Source organism: Nannospalax galili, unplaced genomic scaffold (assembly GCF_000622305.1).
Source record: "Nannospalax galili isolate Female #2095 unplaced genomic scaffold, S.galili_v1.0 scaffold111, whole genome shotgun sequence".
NCBI classification, from domain to species: Eukaryota; Metazoa; Chordata; class Mammalia; order Rodentia; family Spalacidae; genus Nannospalax; species Nannospalax galili.
In genome coordinates, this window is record NW_008330487.1 from 1022263 (window position 1) to 1036382 (window position 14120).

The window sequence follows — 14120 nt, forward strand, 5'->3', positions numbered from 1 at the left end:
CCAGATAAACCCTTTCCTTCCCTTCCCCCCCCCCCCGCAAAAAAAAAATGTCACTGTTCCCTAGGGTTCTCCTAGGCATTTTTCTTTTGAGTTTGGGGGTTTTGGTGGGGTGGTTTTGTTTTGTTTTTGTTGTTGTTTTGTTGTTGCTTTTTTGGGGGGCCTTTTTGAGACTGGGTCTCCCTGTAGCCACAGCTGACCTGGATTCGCAATGGAGACCAGGCTGGCCTCAAACTCACAGAGATCTGCCTGTCTCTGCCTCTGCCTCAAAGGCATGCGTCACCACATCCGGCTCTTGTGGTTGTTTTTACATGGGATCTCTCTGTAGCCCCAGCTGGCCTGGAACTCTCCATGTAGACCAGGCTGGCCTTAACCTCACAGAGATCCACTGCCTCTGCCTCCCAAGTGTTGGCATTAAAAGCATGAACCACTGCACCTGACCTTAATGTTCCATGACTTTATCATCTCCATTCTCTGGTTATATTCCATACCCAAAGATTGGTGACTGTGACTATCTCAAATAGAGGCCAGGTATATATCTATGGTCCTAGCACTTAGGGAGGCTGAGGCAGGAGGATCACAAGTTTGCGAATAGCCTGGGCTACATAGTGAGACTGTCTTTAAAAGTGATAAATTACCAGAGTGCAGGACAGTTTCTGTCACCCCAAAAATTTCATACTATTTCCTTTGTGTCAGACCTTTTCCCTAACCCTAATGTCTGTCAGTCATTGATCTGTTTGTCTTGTAGTTCCTTTGAAATATATATGGTATTATATGAGTATGTAGCTTTTTGAGACTTTATTTAAGCTATGAGGATTTGATTTGCCCATCTCCATCACAGGGCATAAAAATAATTTTGTGTTAGTGAGATCTTCTTACTACAAACAGTATGGTTTGCTGTTTCTAGGCCTTCTGGGAACAATAGTGCAGTGTAATCCTGAAGGTCTACCAGTCATTTAGTGATTTAGAACTTGAAGGTTTTCCACGTCTTCTCAGATCTGCAGTGTGTTATACCTTAAGGTGAGTTGTTTCTACAAAGGATAAATCCCAGTCATTGTATGTTAATACCACTTTTGCCCTGAAATTTGAATGTATGTTAGATTCAGATATAAGGAACATACAGTCCTTATGTATAGCTCTGTATTCTAAAATACACTTTTTTTTTTTTTTTTTTTTTTTTTTTTTGGGACAGGGTCTCCCTGTAGCCCCAGCTGTCCTGGAACTCACTATGTAGACCAGTCTGGCCTTGAACTCACAGAGATCCATCTCCCTCTGCCTCCCGAGTGCTGGGGTTAAAGTTGTGCACCACCACGCCTGGCTAATACCCCCCCTTTTTTTTTTAAAGTGTCCTGTTTCTACTTTTACACAATTTGGCATTGTTCTTGGTTATTCTGTATATTTCATAAATTTATACCATAGATGTCTAATCTTTATCTTTATTTTTTTTGAGACAGGGTCCCTGTAAGCCCTACCTGGCCTGGAACTCACTATGTAGACCAGGCTGGCCTTGAACTCACAGAGATCCATCTGCCTCTGCCTCCTAAGTGCTGGGACTAAAGGCACGCAACACCACACCCAGCACATTTTGTTATGATTTGAAAATAACCCGTAATTTTTTAATAAATTTTATCTTCACTGAGCCTGGTGGTGCAGGCCTACGGTTCCAGCTAATAAGCAGGAGGCCAAGACAGGAGAATCCAAACCTCTAGGCCAACCTGCACAACTTTGCAAGCCCTCAAAATGAAAAATAAAGAGGACTGGGATTATGTAGCTCAGTGGTAGAGTATTTGCCTAGCATGTGTGAGGCCCTAAGCTCAATTCCTAGTACAAAAAAAAAGAGAAAGCTTTATCTTAGTCCTTGTTAGTCATTATTTATCTATCTAATCAAATCGGTTTTGATTTTTCCCCTCTGACAAAAATTCCTTATTTTGTGGTAAAGAAATATTTGACCTAGAGCCAGGCAGTTGACTCCAGAGTAATTGTTTCTCTGCCTTTTCTCAGTGTGATTCCTGAGTGTACTTTCTTGTTTCTGCAGGTTTGGGACCTGCGCCAAAACAAGTTAACCTACACCATGAGAGGCCATGCAGATTCAGTGACCGGCTTGAGTTTAAGTTCTGAAGGATCTTATCTCTTGTCTAATGCGATGGACAATACAGGTAACTTTGGAGAACAAAGCTGTCCCAGAGCTAGTCTCTAAACAAAAAAAGGGGGGGGGGTGCAGTTTAAATATTAATAACTGTACTGAGAGCCAGTGAGATGGTTCAGCAGGTTAAAGCACTTATGGTCAAGTCTAATGCTGACCTTTATTCAGTCTCAGGGATCCACATAGTAGAAGGAGAGAATTCACTCCTACAAGTTGTCCTCTGACTTCCATATGCATGCCATGGTGCTCTCTTAGTCTCTCTCTCTCCATTGATCTCTCTCTCTCTCTCTCTCTCTCTCTCTCTCTCTCTCTCTCTCTCACACACACACACACACACACACACACGACAAAATAAGGAAGTTTAAATAAAGGCTTTTTTTTTTTTTGTCTTTTGAGACAGGGTCCCCCTATAGCCCCAGCTAGCCTGGAACTTGGTGTATAGACCAGGCTGGCCTTAATCACAGAGATCCACCTGCCTCTGCCTCCCGAGTGTTGGGATTAAAGGCCTGCACCACCACACCCGGCTAGTGAAAATTTTTTAAGGTACCTGTACTTACATAGCATTCACGCAGACCTGAGTTCAGTCTCCAGCAGCACAGAACTGGGGGGATTGTGCTTTAGAGTAAATGAAAAGCCAAGGATGCTTAAGATTCTACCTGACAATTAATAGAGCATCTAATGGGAAAGACTTTAGATGAGGTGATCCAGCACCCAGGACTCTAGTCCTAAATCTCCTATGTAGTCTTTGAACAACGTTTTTTTTAAATATTTTATTTTATGTGTATGCATGTATTGCTTGCATGTAGGTAAGTGCGCCTGTGTCATGCAGTGCCCAAAAAATACAAAAGAGGCTGTCAGATCCCCTAGAACTGGAGTTACAGACAGTTGTTAGCTACCATGTGGATACTGGATTCAAACCTAGATCTTCTAGAAGAACAGCCAGAGTTCTTAACCACTGAGCCATCTCTCCAGCTTGGTTTTTGGGGTTTTTTTTTGTTTGTTTGTTTGTTTTTTTTGTTTTTTTTTTTTTTGGTCTTTTTAAAACAGGGTCTTCCTGTGGCCCCAGCTGGCCTGGAACTCACAGAGATCTCTCTGCTTCTCCCTTTGCCTCTGTCTCTGCCTCCTAAGTGCTGGGACTACAGGCATGTTGCACCACACCTGGCGTAGACGTTTTACCTTTCAGGCCCATTTCAGCCCTAGTATGCTATGAATCCAAACAGGATATAAGAAAGTGACTGGCCTAGGTACTGTTCTGATTCTCCATATAGGTTTGCTTTTGGGGGGGGGTTGTTGTTGGTTTTTTTTTTTTTTTTGTGTGTGTGTGTGTGTGTGTGTGTGTAGTTGACCTTACTCAAATTTAGGCTGTTGAAGTGTTCATCTGAGAAAATAAAGAGGTTATGTTGAATTTTGTTAATGTGTTGTCACAGTATTCAGTGGTACTTAGATTGTCATATGGGGGCTGAGGAGATGACTCAGTCAGTAAAGTGCCTGTTGTGCCAGCATGAGACCTAAGCTTGGTTCCCCAGGACCTATGAAAAAGCCAGGCGTGATGGGCATCCGTGACCTAAGTTTGGTTCCCCAGGACCTATGTAAAAGCCAGGCATGATGGGCATCCGTAACCCCAGAGCTCACTGGGCAGCCAATCTAACCAGTCCATGAGTTCCAGACTCAATGAGAGACCCTGTCTCAAAAAATAAGATCCAGGCAAAATGGCTTGAACCCTTAATTGTAGCACTGAGGTACTCTGGAGGCAAATAAATAAATGTGTTTAATGAGTACAATAGATACTTATTAAATAAATAATAATTTTTAATTTAAAAAAAGATTGTCATACCAACTGAAACCTGATTTGGCAGAGGAATCATTTGTAAAATATTTTCGTATTTTGTTTGGGGTTTTGATTTTTTGGGTTTTTTTTGGGGGGGGTTGTTTTTTGGTTGTTTTTTATATTTGTTATTTTTATTTTATGTGTATGAATGTATTGCCTACATATAGGTAAGTGCACCCATGTCATGCCATGCCCATGGAAGTCAAAAGAAGGTGTTGAATCCCCCTGGAACTGGAGTTACAGACAGTGGTTTTTTTTTTGTTTTGTTTTGTTTTGTTTGTCTTTTTGAGATGGTCTCCCTGTAGCCCCAGCTGTCCTGGAACTCATAAAGATCCTCCTGCCTCTGCCTCCCGAGTGCTGGGATTAAAGGCGTGTGCCACCACACTCCGCACAGACAGTTCTTAACTGCCATGTGGCTGCTGGGAATCAAACCCAGGTCCTCTGGAAGAGCACCAATGTTCCAGTCTCTCCAGTCCCCTGGTTTTGATTTTTTTAAGGCCCAGGTTGGCCTCAGTCAAATTTGCAGGTAGCCTGCCTCAGTCTCCCCCAAAAAATGTGCATGCGTGTGTTATATCCACCTATATTCTTCAGTAAAACTCCAATTGGGGTTTTTTTTTTTAATTTCTCCATCCTATTTCCTCAGCTTTTCTTCCTCTGTGCCTGTATCCCCAGATAATCAGGCTTTTCTATAGTTCATTCCCACTAGAAGAATGAAAGAGCCTTAGCAATTAGCATTATGTGGAGTTGGATGTCTTCTGGAAATGCATTCCTTAACTAGTGTGATGCTAGTTTCAACTGGGTTCTCAGGAAGCTGCTGGCTGATAATTGTGTGATTGGTTGGATTGCTTTACAGTTCGTGTTTGGGATGTCCGGCCATTTGCTCCCAAAGAGAGATGTGTGAAGATATTTCAAGGAAATGTTCACAACTTTGAAAAGGTGAGTGCTACCTGCCAAAGGGCTTTTACTGTACATTTAATCCAAAGAACCATTTAAAGTGATGCTAAGAGGGTTGGAAAGATGGCTCCGCAGTTAAGAGCACTTGCTGCCCTTATAGAGTACCTGCTGGGTTCAGTTCCCAACACCACATGGTAGCCCACGACCTCCTTAACTCTAGTTACAGGAGATCTGATTCCTCTAGCCTCCCTGGCACCATATATCCATGTGATACATATACATACATGCAGATACTTCATATTACATATTCATATAAAAGAAAGAAATCTTTAATCCCAGTACTTGGGAGGCAGAGGCAGGCAGATCTCTGTGAGTTCAAGGCCAGCCTGGTCTACATAGTGACTCCAGGACAGCTGGGGCTACCGAGAGACCCTGTCTCAAAAAGACTAAAAAAAAAAAAAGAAAGAAAGAAAGAAAAGAAAGAAATCTACTGATGAGGTGATACAGTCCTTCAATACTAGCACATGTCCTCTGAAATGGAGGACGCCCTGGACACCCTGGTCTGCATAGTTGAGTTCCAGGTTAGCTGGAACTACAAGGATACTATCTCAAAAAATGAAAATAAAAAAAATCTTAAAATTCAGGAAAACATGGAATAGAGAGGTGGCTCAGCGCTTAAGAGGCTCTTGCATCTTACAGAGGGCCTGGGTTCAATTCCCAGCACCTAACACGTGGGACTAACTACCATCTATAACTCTGGTTCCAGGGAATCCAACATCCTCTTCTAGCCACCATGGACATTGCCCAAATGGGTACACTTACATACATGCAGGCAAAGCACTCATAACATAAAATTAAAAATAAGGGGCTGGAGAGATGGCTCAGCAGTTAAGAACACTGGTTGTTCTTGCAGAAGACCCAGGTTTGAATCCCAGCACCCTCATGGCAGCTAACAGCTGTCCATGACTCCAGTCCCAGGGGATCCAACAGCCTCTTCTGACCTCTACTGGCATTGTACAACACGGATGCACTTACCTACATGTGGGCAATACACGGATACACATAAAATGAAAATAATAATTTTTTTTTTAAAGTTTGAAAAAAAATAAATGTATAAGCTGGGTGTGGTGGCATACTCCTTTAATCCCAGCACTTGGGAGGCAGAGGCAGGAGGATCTTTGTGAGTTCGAGGGCAGCCTGGTCTACATAGTGAGTTCCACTGTCTGACTCAAAAAGACAACAACAACAAAAAAAAATTTCAAGTAAATAAAGTGATAAGAATAGGAAGGAGTTGCTCCTTTAAGAATGCGCTGGCTTCAGCTGGGCATGCTAGCACATGCCTTTAATCCCAGGTGAATCTCTGTGAGTTAAAGGGCAGTCTGGTCTACATAAACAAGCTCCAGGCCAGCTGAGGCTACAGGGAGACCCTGTCTCAAAAAGACCCCCAAAAAAAGAAGAATGAGCTAGTCTAGTCAGAGCTGCCCTTTTTTTCCCTTCTCTGACAGGGTCTCCCTAGTTCAGCCCACCTCAAACTCACTATGTAGACCAATCTGGCCTTGATCTCACAGAAATCCTCCTGCCTCAGCCTCCTGAGGGCTGAAATTCAAGGCGTGTGCTACCATGCTCAGCACTTTTGGGGGGTGGGAGGGCATGGTCTCACTGTGTAGCTTGGAGCTTGTGAACTTCCTACCTCAGCCTTCCATGTGCTAAGATTATAGGCATAAGTTACATGCCTGACTCAAAGCTGTTCTTGCCAGAAGTCCAGCTAGTAGAGCATACTGGAGAAGGCCATCACATAAACCATGCTGGGTTCAGTCCTCAGTCCTGACCCAGGACATACCTGGCCTTTTAATCCTTTGGAATGCCAACTTTAGATCAGTTCTATATGGGACCCAGGCTCCCAAGGTTCTTACCCAGAGGTCTTCATGCGCCTAGATAACAGATGATAGAACACTGAAAGCAAGCCGTTCCCTTTGGTAATCACCATGGCCCAAGTTCTAAGAGACTGAAATTCTTAAACCCTCAAGTATCCGAGTCAACTCTTGTGAAAGGTTTTCCTGTCAAAGAGTTTGTTAAAAGAGATTAATGGTTTTCTTTTGAGAGTTCATTGAGATTGTTTTATTTTATAAATCCAATCTCATTTTTGTTGGGTTTGGTTTTTTTGTCTTCAAAGTAAACAAGAAAAACAATGAAGTAAAAACTAGGAAAAAGCAAGATAAAATAGAAAAAAATCTTTCAGTGAGGCTCAAGATAAATGGAGCAAAAGGAGCCTTCATTTATTAAAGACAAATTTTTGTTGCCGGGTCTGTTTTTAATAAGAGTAGGGTTAAGCACTTTCTACAGCTAGTTTTTATGTGGTATAAAACAGCACAGCATGCTGATGTGGGTAAGAATATAACTGCTGATCATTCTGGGGAAAATAAAAGTACTAAGAAATGTAACATCAGTGATTCACTAGTGCATCAAAGAGGAGTTTAGGTTAACTATTCAATGGATTCCTGTTTATTCATCATTGTAGAATCTCTTGAGATGTTCTTGGTCACCAGATGGAAGCAAAATAGCAGCTGGCTCAGCCGACAGGTAAGGATCACTAGGTGTGAAGATGAGATGGTATACCTATCTCTCACATACTCGATGCATGAGGGCGAGAACAGGCAACTTTACAGCTGTTCTCAGAGATGAAGCCCTGTGAAGATGGAAGTTTAAAAACCATGTTGGAGATGTTTCTGTCTTCTTTTTACATTTTAGACCTAGAGAGTCAACAATTTATTTTTACCTGTTGGATTCTCTGACACCAAGAGGAAATTCAAGACTTAGAATCATTGTGGTCAGATTCTTCCACCATGCTTCAGTTCATTCAGATACATTAGACACTCACCTATCTGGCCATCTCAAGGGTTCGTTCATGTGGAACTTCGAACCTCCTTCTGCATTCTCACCTCCAGGTTCTCTCATGCTTCCCTTTTCTACTCTCCAGACTCCTGTATCTTCCACCACTTCAGCTGCACCTGTGAACTTTCCCTGACCTCTCTCCCTGGTCTCAAACATAACTCATTGCCCTTTGCTATGTGTCTGACCTTTATTAGTACTTTTCCCTCTTACATTCAGACAAACACTGAGCACCCCTATAAGTATTAGATGTCAGGGAATAAGTCTTGATCTCTGTAAACCCAGGACAATGCTAGTCAGTGCTTGAATTATTGTAAATACTTGATAAATATTAAAGGATGAATTCCTAACTCAGGTGGCGTCAAATCCCACCCTTCATGTCAACCCAACATTTAATGGGTTGAAGATGCCAGTGTTGAGGATGATTTGGAGTCAGACCTGGGCTCAGTGGGAAGTGCCATGAATGAAGGATATAGCAACTTGTAGGCTAGGTATTTTCAATCTCTGTTATAAGTTAATAGACCAGGACTTTCTTAAGTGTGAATTTAAACTGGTTCAAGGCATTAGGTAGTTACTGAGAAACAGAAGAGAGAAAATTCTTCTATAAGATACTGTTGTGTTTGGTATGTCTGACGGACTGTCTTTGGGAGGAAATCAGATTGAATGGGGAGGGATTCCAAGTGCCAAAGCCAATAAACCACAAATGTGCAGTGGTAAAGAATGAGACCTTTTGGGAGCTGGAGTATACTTCAGTGGCAGAGGCCTGCAAGTGAAAATCTTCCCCAGTTTACCAGGGCTTTCAGCACACTCCAGGGTTTTCTCTGTGGACCCCTAGCACTGCTTGGAGAGATTTCACTGTGATCTGTCCCACAGCTGTTCGGGGACTACTTGGAAAAATCTGGATCCAGTTTTTTATTTTGTTTTCCCTTATAAGTTTAATACCAGGAAAAATGGACATATATTTGGGAGGTTTGGGGGTATAGGACTACCTAGGAAAAACAGTGCCAAAATGATAATTGGCATCTGAATAATCTAGAAAGCTGCCTTGAAGAATCTAGATTTTTAGTTGTTAAGAAACTTAAAAAAACCTTAACCCCCTGGCATTGGGCAAAGATGCACCTCACTGGTGGTGGTGTTCTTCTATCAGTCGGGGGCAGAGCAGATGGTGTCCTTTGTTCATCCTAGCTTGATGCCTGGCTTGGTGGCCAAAGCTGTTTCATGCCTAGGGCACATTAACAACAAACTGAAGAAACAGACTAAAGGATCAGCTAGTGCTCTCCAATCCCACTTTTTCTTAACTGTTCTGTAATTCCCAGTAGGGGATCTGGTGCCCTCTTTTGGCTTCTGCAGGTATAAGATACTCATGTGGTACACATACATATATGCAGGTACTCATACATTTATAAAAAAATAAAAGTCTTTTTTTAAAAAGCAAGAAAATAGGCCAAGGAGCCAAGTATAGTGGTCCCTACCTGTAATCCCAACACTCAGAATGCTGAGACAGGATGATCATAAGTTTAGGGTCAGCTTGGGCTACATAGAGTTCTAGGGCAGCCTGGACTATATAGTGAGACCCTATCTCAAAAAAAAAAAAAAAAAAATGTGCTAGGTGTGGTGGCGCACACCTTTAATCCCAGCACTTGGGAGGCAGAGGCAGGCGGATCTCTGAGTTCCAGGCCAGCTGGGGCTACAGTGAGACCCTGTCTCAAAAAGACCCCCCTCCCAAAAAAGGGGCGGGGGGGAATCTTGCACTCACAGAGAATGAAAATCATTCTAAGTATTTTTATTTTCAGTAAAGATGGTATAGTCTACCTATATAATTGCATCTTTTATGTTATATTTGCATAAGCTCTTTTCCCAAGCAAGAGCAGTTTGTTTCTGACTTTGGCCTTTTCTTAGCATGTCCTCCTATCCTACCCTACCCTTTTCACTATTCCTTAGACTAGGACGTAGGGCTTTGGTCTGCTGAAAGCCTTTCTTTCTTCCTGCTGGGCTTGGCCAGGTTTCACAGGCCACCTCGTCAATTAGCTCAAGTTAGCAATAGCTGTGTTACATAAGGAGCCTGGTTCCTCCCGAATGTTGCCATGCCAAAGTGGGGAAAGGACAAGGAGCCCCTCTAAATTTAGCATATAATTGGCAGCCATCAGGAGTGAGACCTTGAAGTAAACCCTTGGAGATCTGGGGTTCTGTCTTTTATCTACCTCAGAAAACTGCTTTTCAAAATGAGCCTGGGTTTGGCAGATATCACCTTTTTGTTTGCAGATCACTTCATGTTCAGGCTTAAGCCCTCCACAGCCTTATTAAGGACACTGGCCCGATGAAGCCAAGAGTATTCGGTTCAGCCTGTTGACTTCATGCAGATCTGGCTTCCTAAGAAATGTACTCATAATAGCAATAGCTGTCATTAATCTGTGTTAGGCACTTTGTATATTCTCATTTTTTGCAAAAAGCTGTAGAATTTTTTTCTCCATCATTATAACAAAAGAAAGAAGCAGTTGTCTAAGTTTACTTAGCTACTCTAAAACTTGAACCCGGATCTTTCTGACTTCAGTGCTCCTACTATTTACTGTTTGTTCCACTCTGCCCTTGTCTGGATTGATGAAGTCTAATTTGAGCCTAGCAAAAAAGAAGATGGCACAGAGGGCCTGATCATCAGCCAAGTGGTCTAAATAGATAGAGTACTGCTTTTCTTCCTGAACTTTTGGATTTCTTGAGACAAGATCTCATGTAGCCCAGACTGGCCTCGGACTCACTGTGTAGCCAAGGATGACCTTCAACTCCTGATCTTCCTGCCTCTACCTCCCAAGTGCTGGGTTTACAGACATGACATGCACCAATACACCAGGCTCTTTCAGTTACTCTGAGAGCTTGATGTTGTAATTAATAAGCTTTTGTTTATTTGCTGAAGGGATGGAGGGGTTGAGACAGGGTTTCACTGTATATCCCAGGCTGGCTTCAAACCAGTGATCCTGCCTCAGCCTCCTCAGTGCTAGGTATGCATACCATGGCCAGCTTATTTGGATTTTAGACTAAAGTATACCTAGGTTTGTGCATTTTTTTTCTTTTTCCATATTGGAGATGTTATAAGCAAGTTGTGCCAGTAACATAGACAGACGTGTTTGTCTTTCTGCAGTGTTAGAATGTATTAAATAACAGATTGACAGGCTACATCAACTTTGTTGGTTTTAAGCCACCACACATTCTTGATTTCACTTGGTATTTGTGACCATCATCAATCATAGGTTCTTTCTTCCTATTCCAATCTTAATTTCTAATATTAGTGATTCTCAGATTATGCAATTCTATATAGGTTACAGAACAGCTAAGAAAGTTCAGGTGAGACTGGAGAGACAAATAGCAGTTAAGAGCACTGACTGTTCCTACTGAGGATCCAGATTCGGTTCCAGCACCCACATGAAGGCTAGCAACTGTTTGTCACTCCAGTTCCAGGGGATCTCATATCTTCTTCTGGTCTCTGTGGGCATTGCACTCAGGTGGTATACTTACATACATGCAGGCAAAACATTCATATACATAAAATAAAAATAAATAAATTTCTCCCCTTTAAGTACATTAAAGTGGTTACAAAGCTAAAAAGGGTCTTACTGAAGGGAAAGGCAGAGGGTTTTACCAAAAGAGTTACTGCAAATGGGTAGGTAGGGTATTAACAAACCCAGTCACAAATGCCAAAGTGCAGAGCTGATTGGGGCACAACAGTCCCCAACATGCCAGATGTGGTGGCGCACGCCTTTAATCCCAGCGCTCGGGAGGCAGAGGCAGCCGGATCTTTGTGAGTTCGAGGCCAGCCTGGTCTATATAGCGAGTTCCAGGACAGCTGGGGCTACAGGGAGACCCTGTCTCAAAAAGACAGAAAAAAAACAGTCCCCAACAAACAGCAGTTTGCTGCAGTGGACAAGCAAGGGGAAATATGTTAAGCTGAAGTCCTGGAGAGGGTCAGGAGTTTATCTCTTCCCACTCCCATGATACATGAAGAACTAGGTGGACTGATGACAGATCAGCGAGTGCTGCTCTACACCAGTGTTAGGTGGCCCTCCTTGCACATGATTCAGGTGAGGGGTTGTATTGGTAAAATCAGGAGCCTGCTTTCTCTGGTGCAGTTTTGGTATGCCCCTGTGATTTAATTTGATAATTCCTTATATGCAGAGTGAAGTTATCTACCAGTCTTTGTCTCATAGTTGTGCCACACAGCCGAGGGTCGTTCTTTTCAGTAACTTCTGGGTGCCCAGCATCTGGTGGTTATCTACTTGCCCAGACAAATTACTAAACTACTGCCTTACCCCTTTGCACTTCATCAGAGCCTGTGATCTCACATGTGCTAAATGTGCACTCTGCCACTGAGGCTCACGTATTAGTGAATTTAAGTCCTGATACCAGTTGCTTCAAAACCGACAGTCCTTTTAATTTACCGGGAGATCACATCTGTGCAGTGGGAAGATGGTAGGTAACTAGTTCACCTTACAACTAAAATAACTCTGACAAAGTTAAGGGTCAAAATAATTTTCCCCCCTCAGGATGTTTGTAGGTGGTAGGAGAGAATCCTGGACTATACTGAAAGTTCTAATTTTAGTTCTGCTACTGATGAACTGTCACCATGGAAAAGTCACTCTACCTTAGTTTTCTTATCTATGAATGAGTTTAGACTGGCTGACTTCTGTTGGGCCTTTTCTCTTCTAAAATTCAGTATTTTCTGCCCATGAAATCAGTATAAGGTTTGGTTCAATTGCATATTTGGATTATGGGTTTTTTGGGGGGTGGTCTTTTTGAGACAGGGTCTCCCTGTAGCCCCAGCTGTCCTGGAACTCACTATGTAGACCAGGCTGGCTCAGACATTCCTGGTGATTGTGATGTGTTCCCTGGAGCCTAATTGTCTTAAGTGCCCTTGGAGGAAGGTTTTGTGCAGAGTCCACAGGAGAAAACTATCTCTTTTCATCTCCACAGTCTTTCCCATTCAAGATAGTGTTTGAAAATACTGTCATGCTTAGATTTTTACCTATTCCTATTTCTCACTTAGCTGCTCAAGATCAGGGTCTGTGTCTTTATTCAAACTCTAGTCCTAGTTTCTAAAACCAGAGTATAGTTCAATAAATATGTGTTTCCATTTCACGTCAAGGCCCATGGTTCTGTCCTAACTGCTTTCTGGGGGGACTTAACTCTTGCTGTTGGTGGTACCTTACAGGTTTGTGTATGTGTGGGACACCACGAGCAGGAGGATCCTGTATAAACTCCCTGGCCATGCTGGCTCCATCAACGAAGTAGCTTTCCACCCCGACGAGCCCATCAGTAAGTCTGTCCTGACTATTCCAAAAGGAAATACATACTCTCCTCCCGGGTCCTGGGAACACAGAGGTAGATGTGATTGTTATGTCAGTTTCAAGGCAAACAGTTGGGGGTTTTGGTGGGGGCTTTTAGGTTCTTTGTTTTGCTTTGTTTTGTTTTGTTTATACTTTCCCCTTGCTTTTCAGTGTATTTATTCAGAATTAATAGAAATGTATGAAAACCGACATCTTATTGCATAATCCTTTCTATTCCATTTCATGCAACCACAAACTCGTGCTTGAAATTATACTAAAAAAAGAAAAAGCTTTTCAAGACATAAGGAGAAAAATTAATTTTCTGAGATTGTCAGTATTTACAGAAATGTCTTTTAATTAATAAAGTCTGGGAAAGGTGACACAAGCCTTTAAATCCCAGCACTCGGGAGGCAGAGGCAGGTGAATCTCTGAGATCGAGGCCTGCCTGGTCTACAATGTGAGTTCCAGGCCAGCTGGGCTACAAGGAGATCCTGTCTCAAAAAGACCAAAGGAGGTTGAGGGCAGGGGGGAGGCCAGAAGAAAAAATAGAGTAAGGCTAGAGAAGTGGTTCAGCAGTTGAGCATATACTGCTCTTACAAAGGACTTAAGTTTAGTGCCTAGCATCCACATTGGGCCTTTGACAACTGTCTGTAATTCCAGCTCCAGAGGTATCTGACATCCTCTTCTGGCCTCTGTGGGCAGTTGTACTCAGGTACATATACCAACATATAGACACATACACATAATTAAAAATAAAACAGGCACTGGAGAGATGATTCTGGTTAAGAGCACTGGCTGCTCTTGCAGAGGACTCGGGTTCAGTTCCCAGCACCCACATGGCAGCTAACAACCATATGCAACTCCAGTTCCAGGAAATCTGATAACTATTGATTTTCCAGCTCTACCTCCTGAGTGCCAGGATGATAGGCATATACCACCATACCTGTTTATGTGATGCAGGGGAATCCAGCTCAGAGCTTTATGTATGCTAGGCAAGCACATTAACATCAGAGCTATACCCACAGCCCTATTTTGCAATTTTTAATTATTCATATAT

At 42.6% G+C, this 14120-nt stretch overlaps 1 protein-coding gene and 1 non-coding gene across 2 annotated transcripts in view; both read left to right on the top strand.

Moving 5' to 3' along the window:
• The window catches only part of Snrnp40 (small nuclear ribonucleoprotein U5 subunit 40), a 33093-nt gene that overhangs the window by 16835 nt on the left and 2138 nt on the right, over positions 1-14120 (top strand). The window contains exons 6-9 of the mRNA XM_008848264.3: positions 2033-2153; positions 4822-4904; positions 7381-7442; positions 12949-13052. Coding sequence (XP_008846486.1) covers positions 2033-2153; positions 4822-4904; positions 7381-7442; positions 12949-13052 — 370 coding nt within the window. The remainder of the gene's footprint in view (positions 1-2032; positions 2154-4821; positions 4905-7380; positions 7443-12948; positions 13053-14120) is intronic.
• On the top strand, positions 8844-8986 carry LOC115066824. The gene has a single exon (XR_003846283.1). It is a non-coding gene; the product is annotated as a small nucleolar RNA SNORA48 (small nucleolar RNA).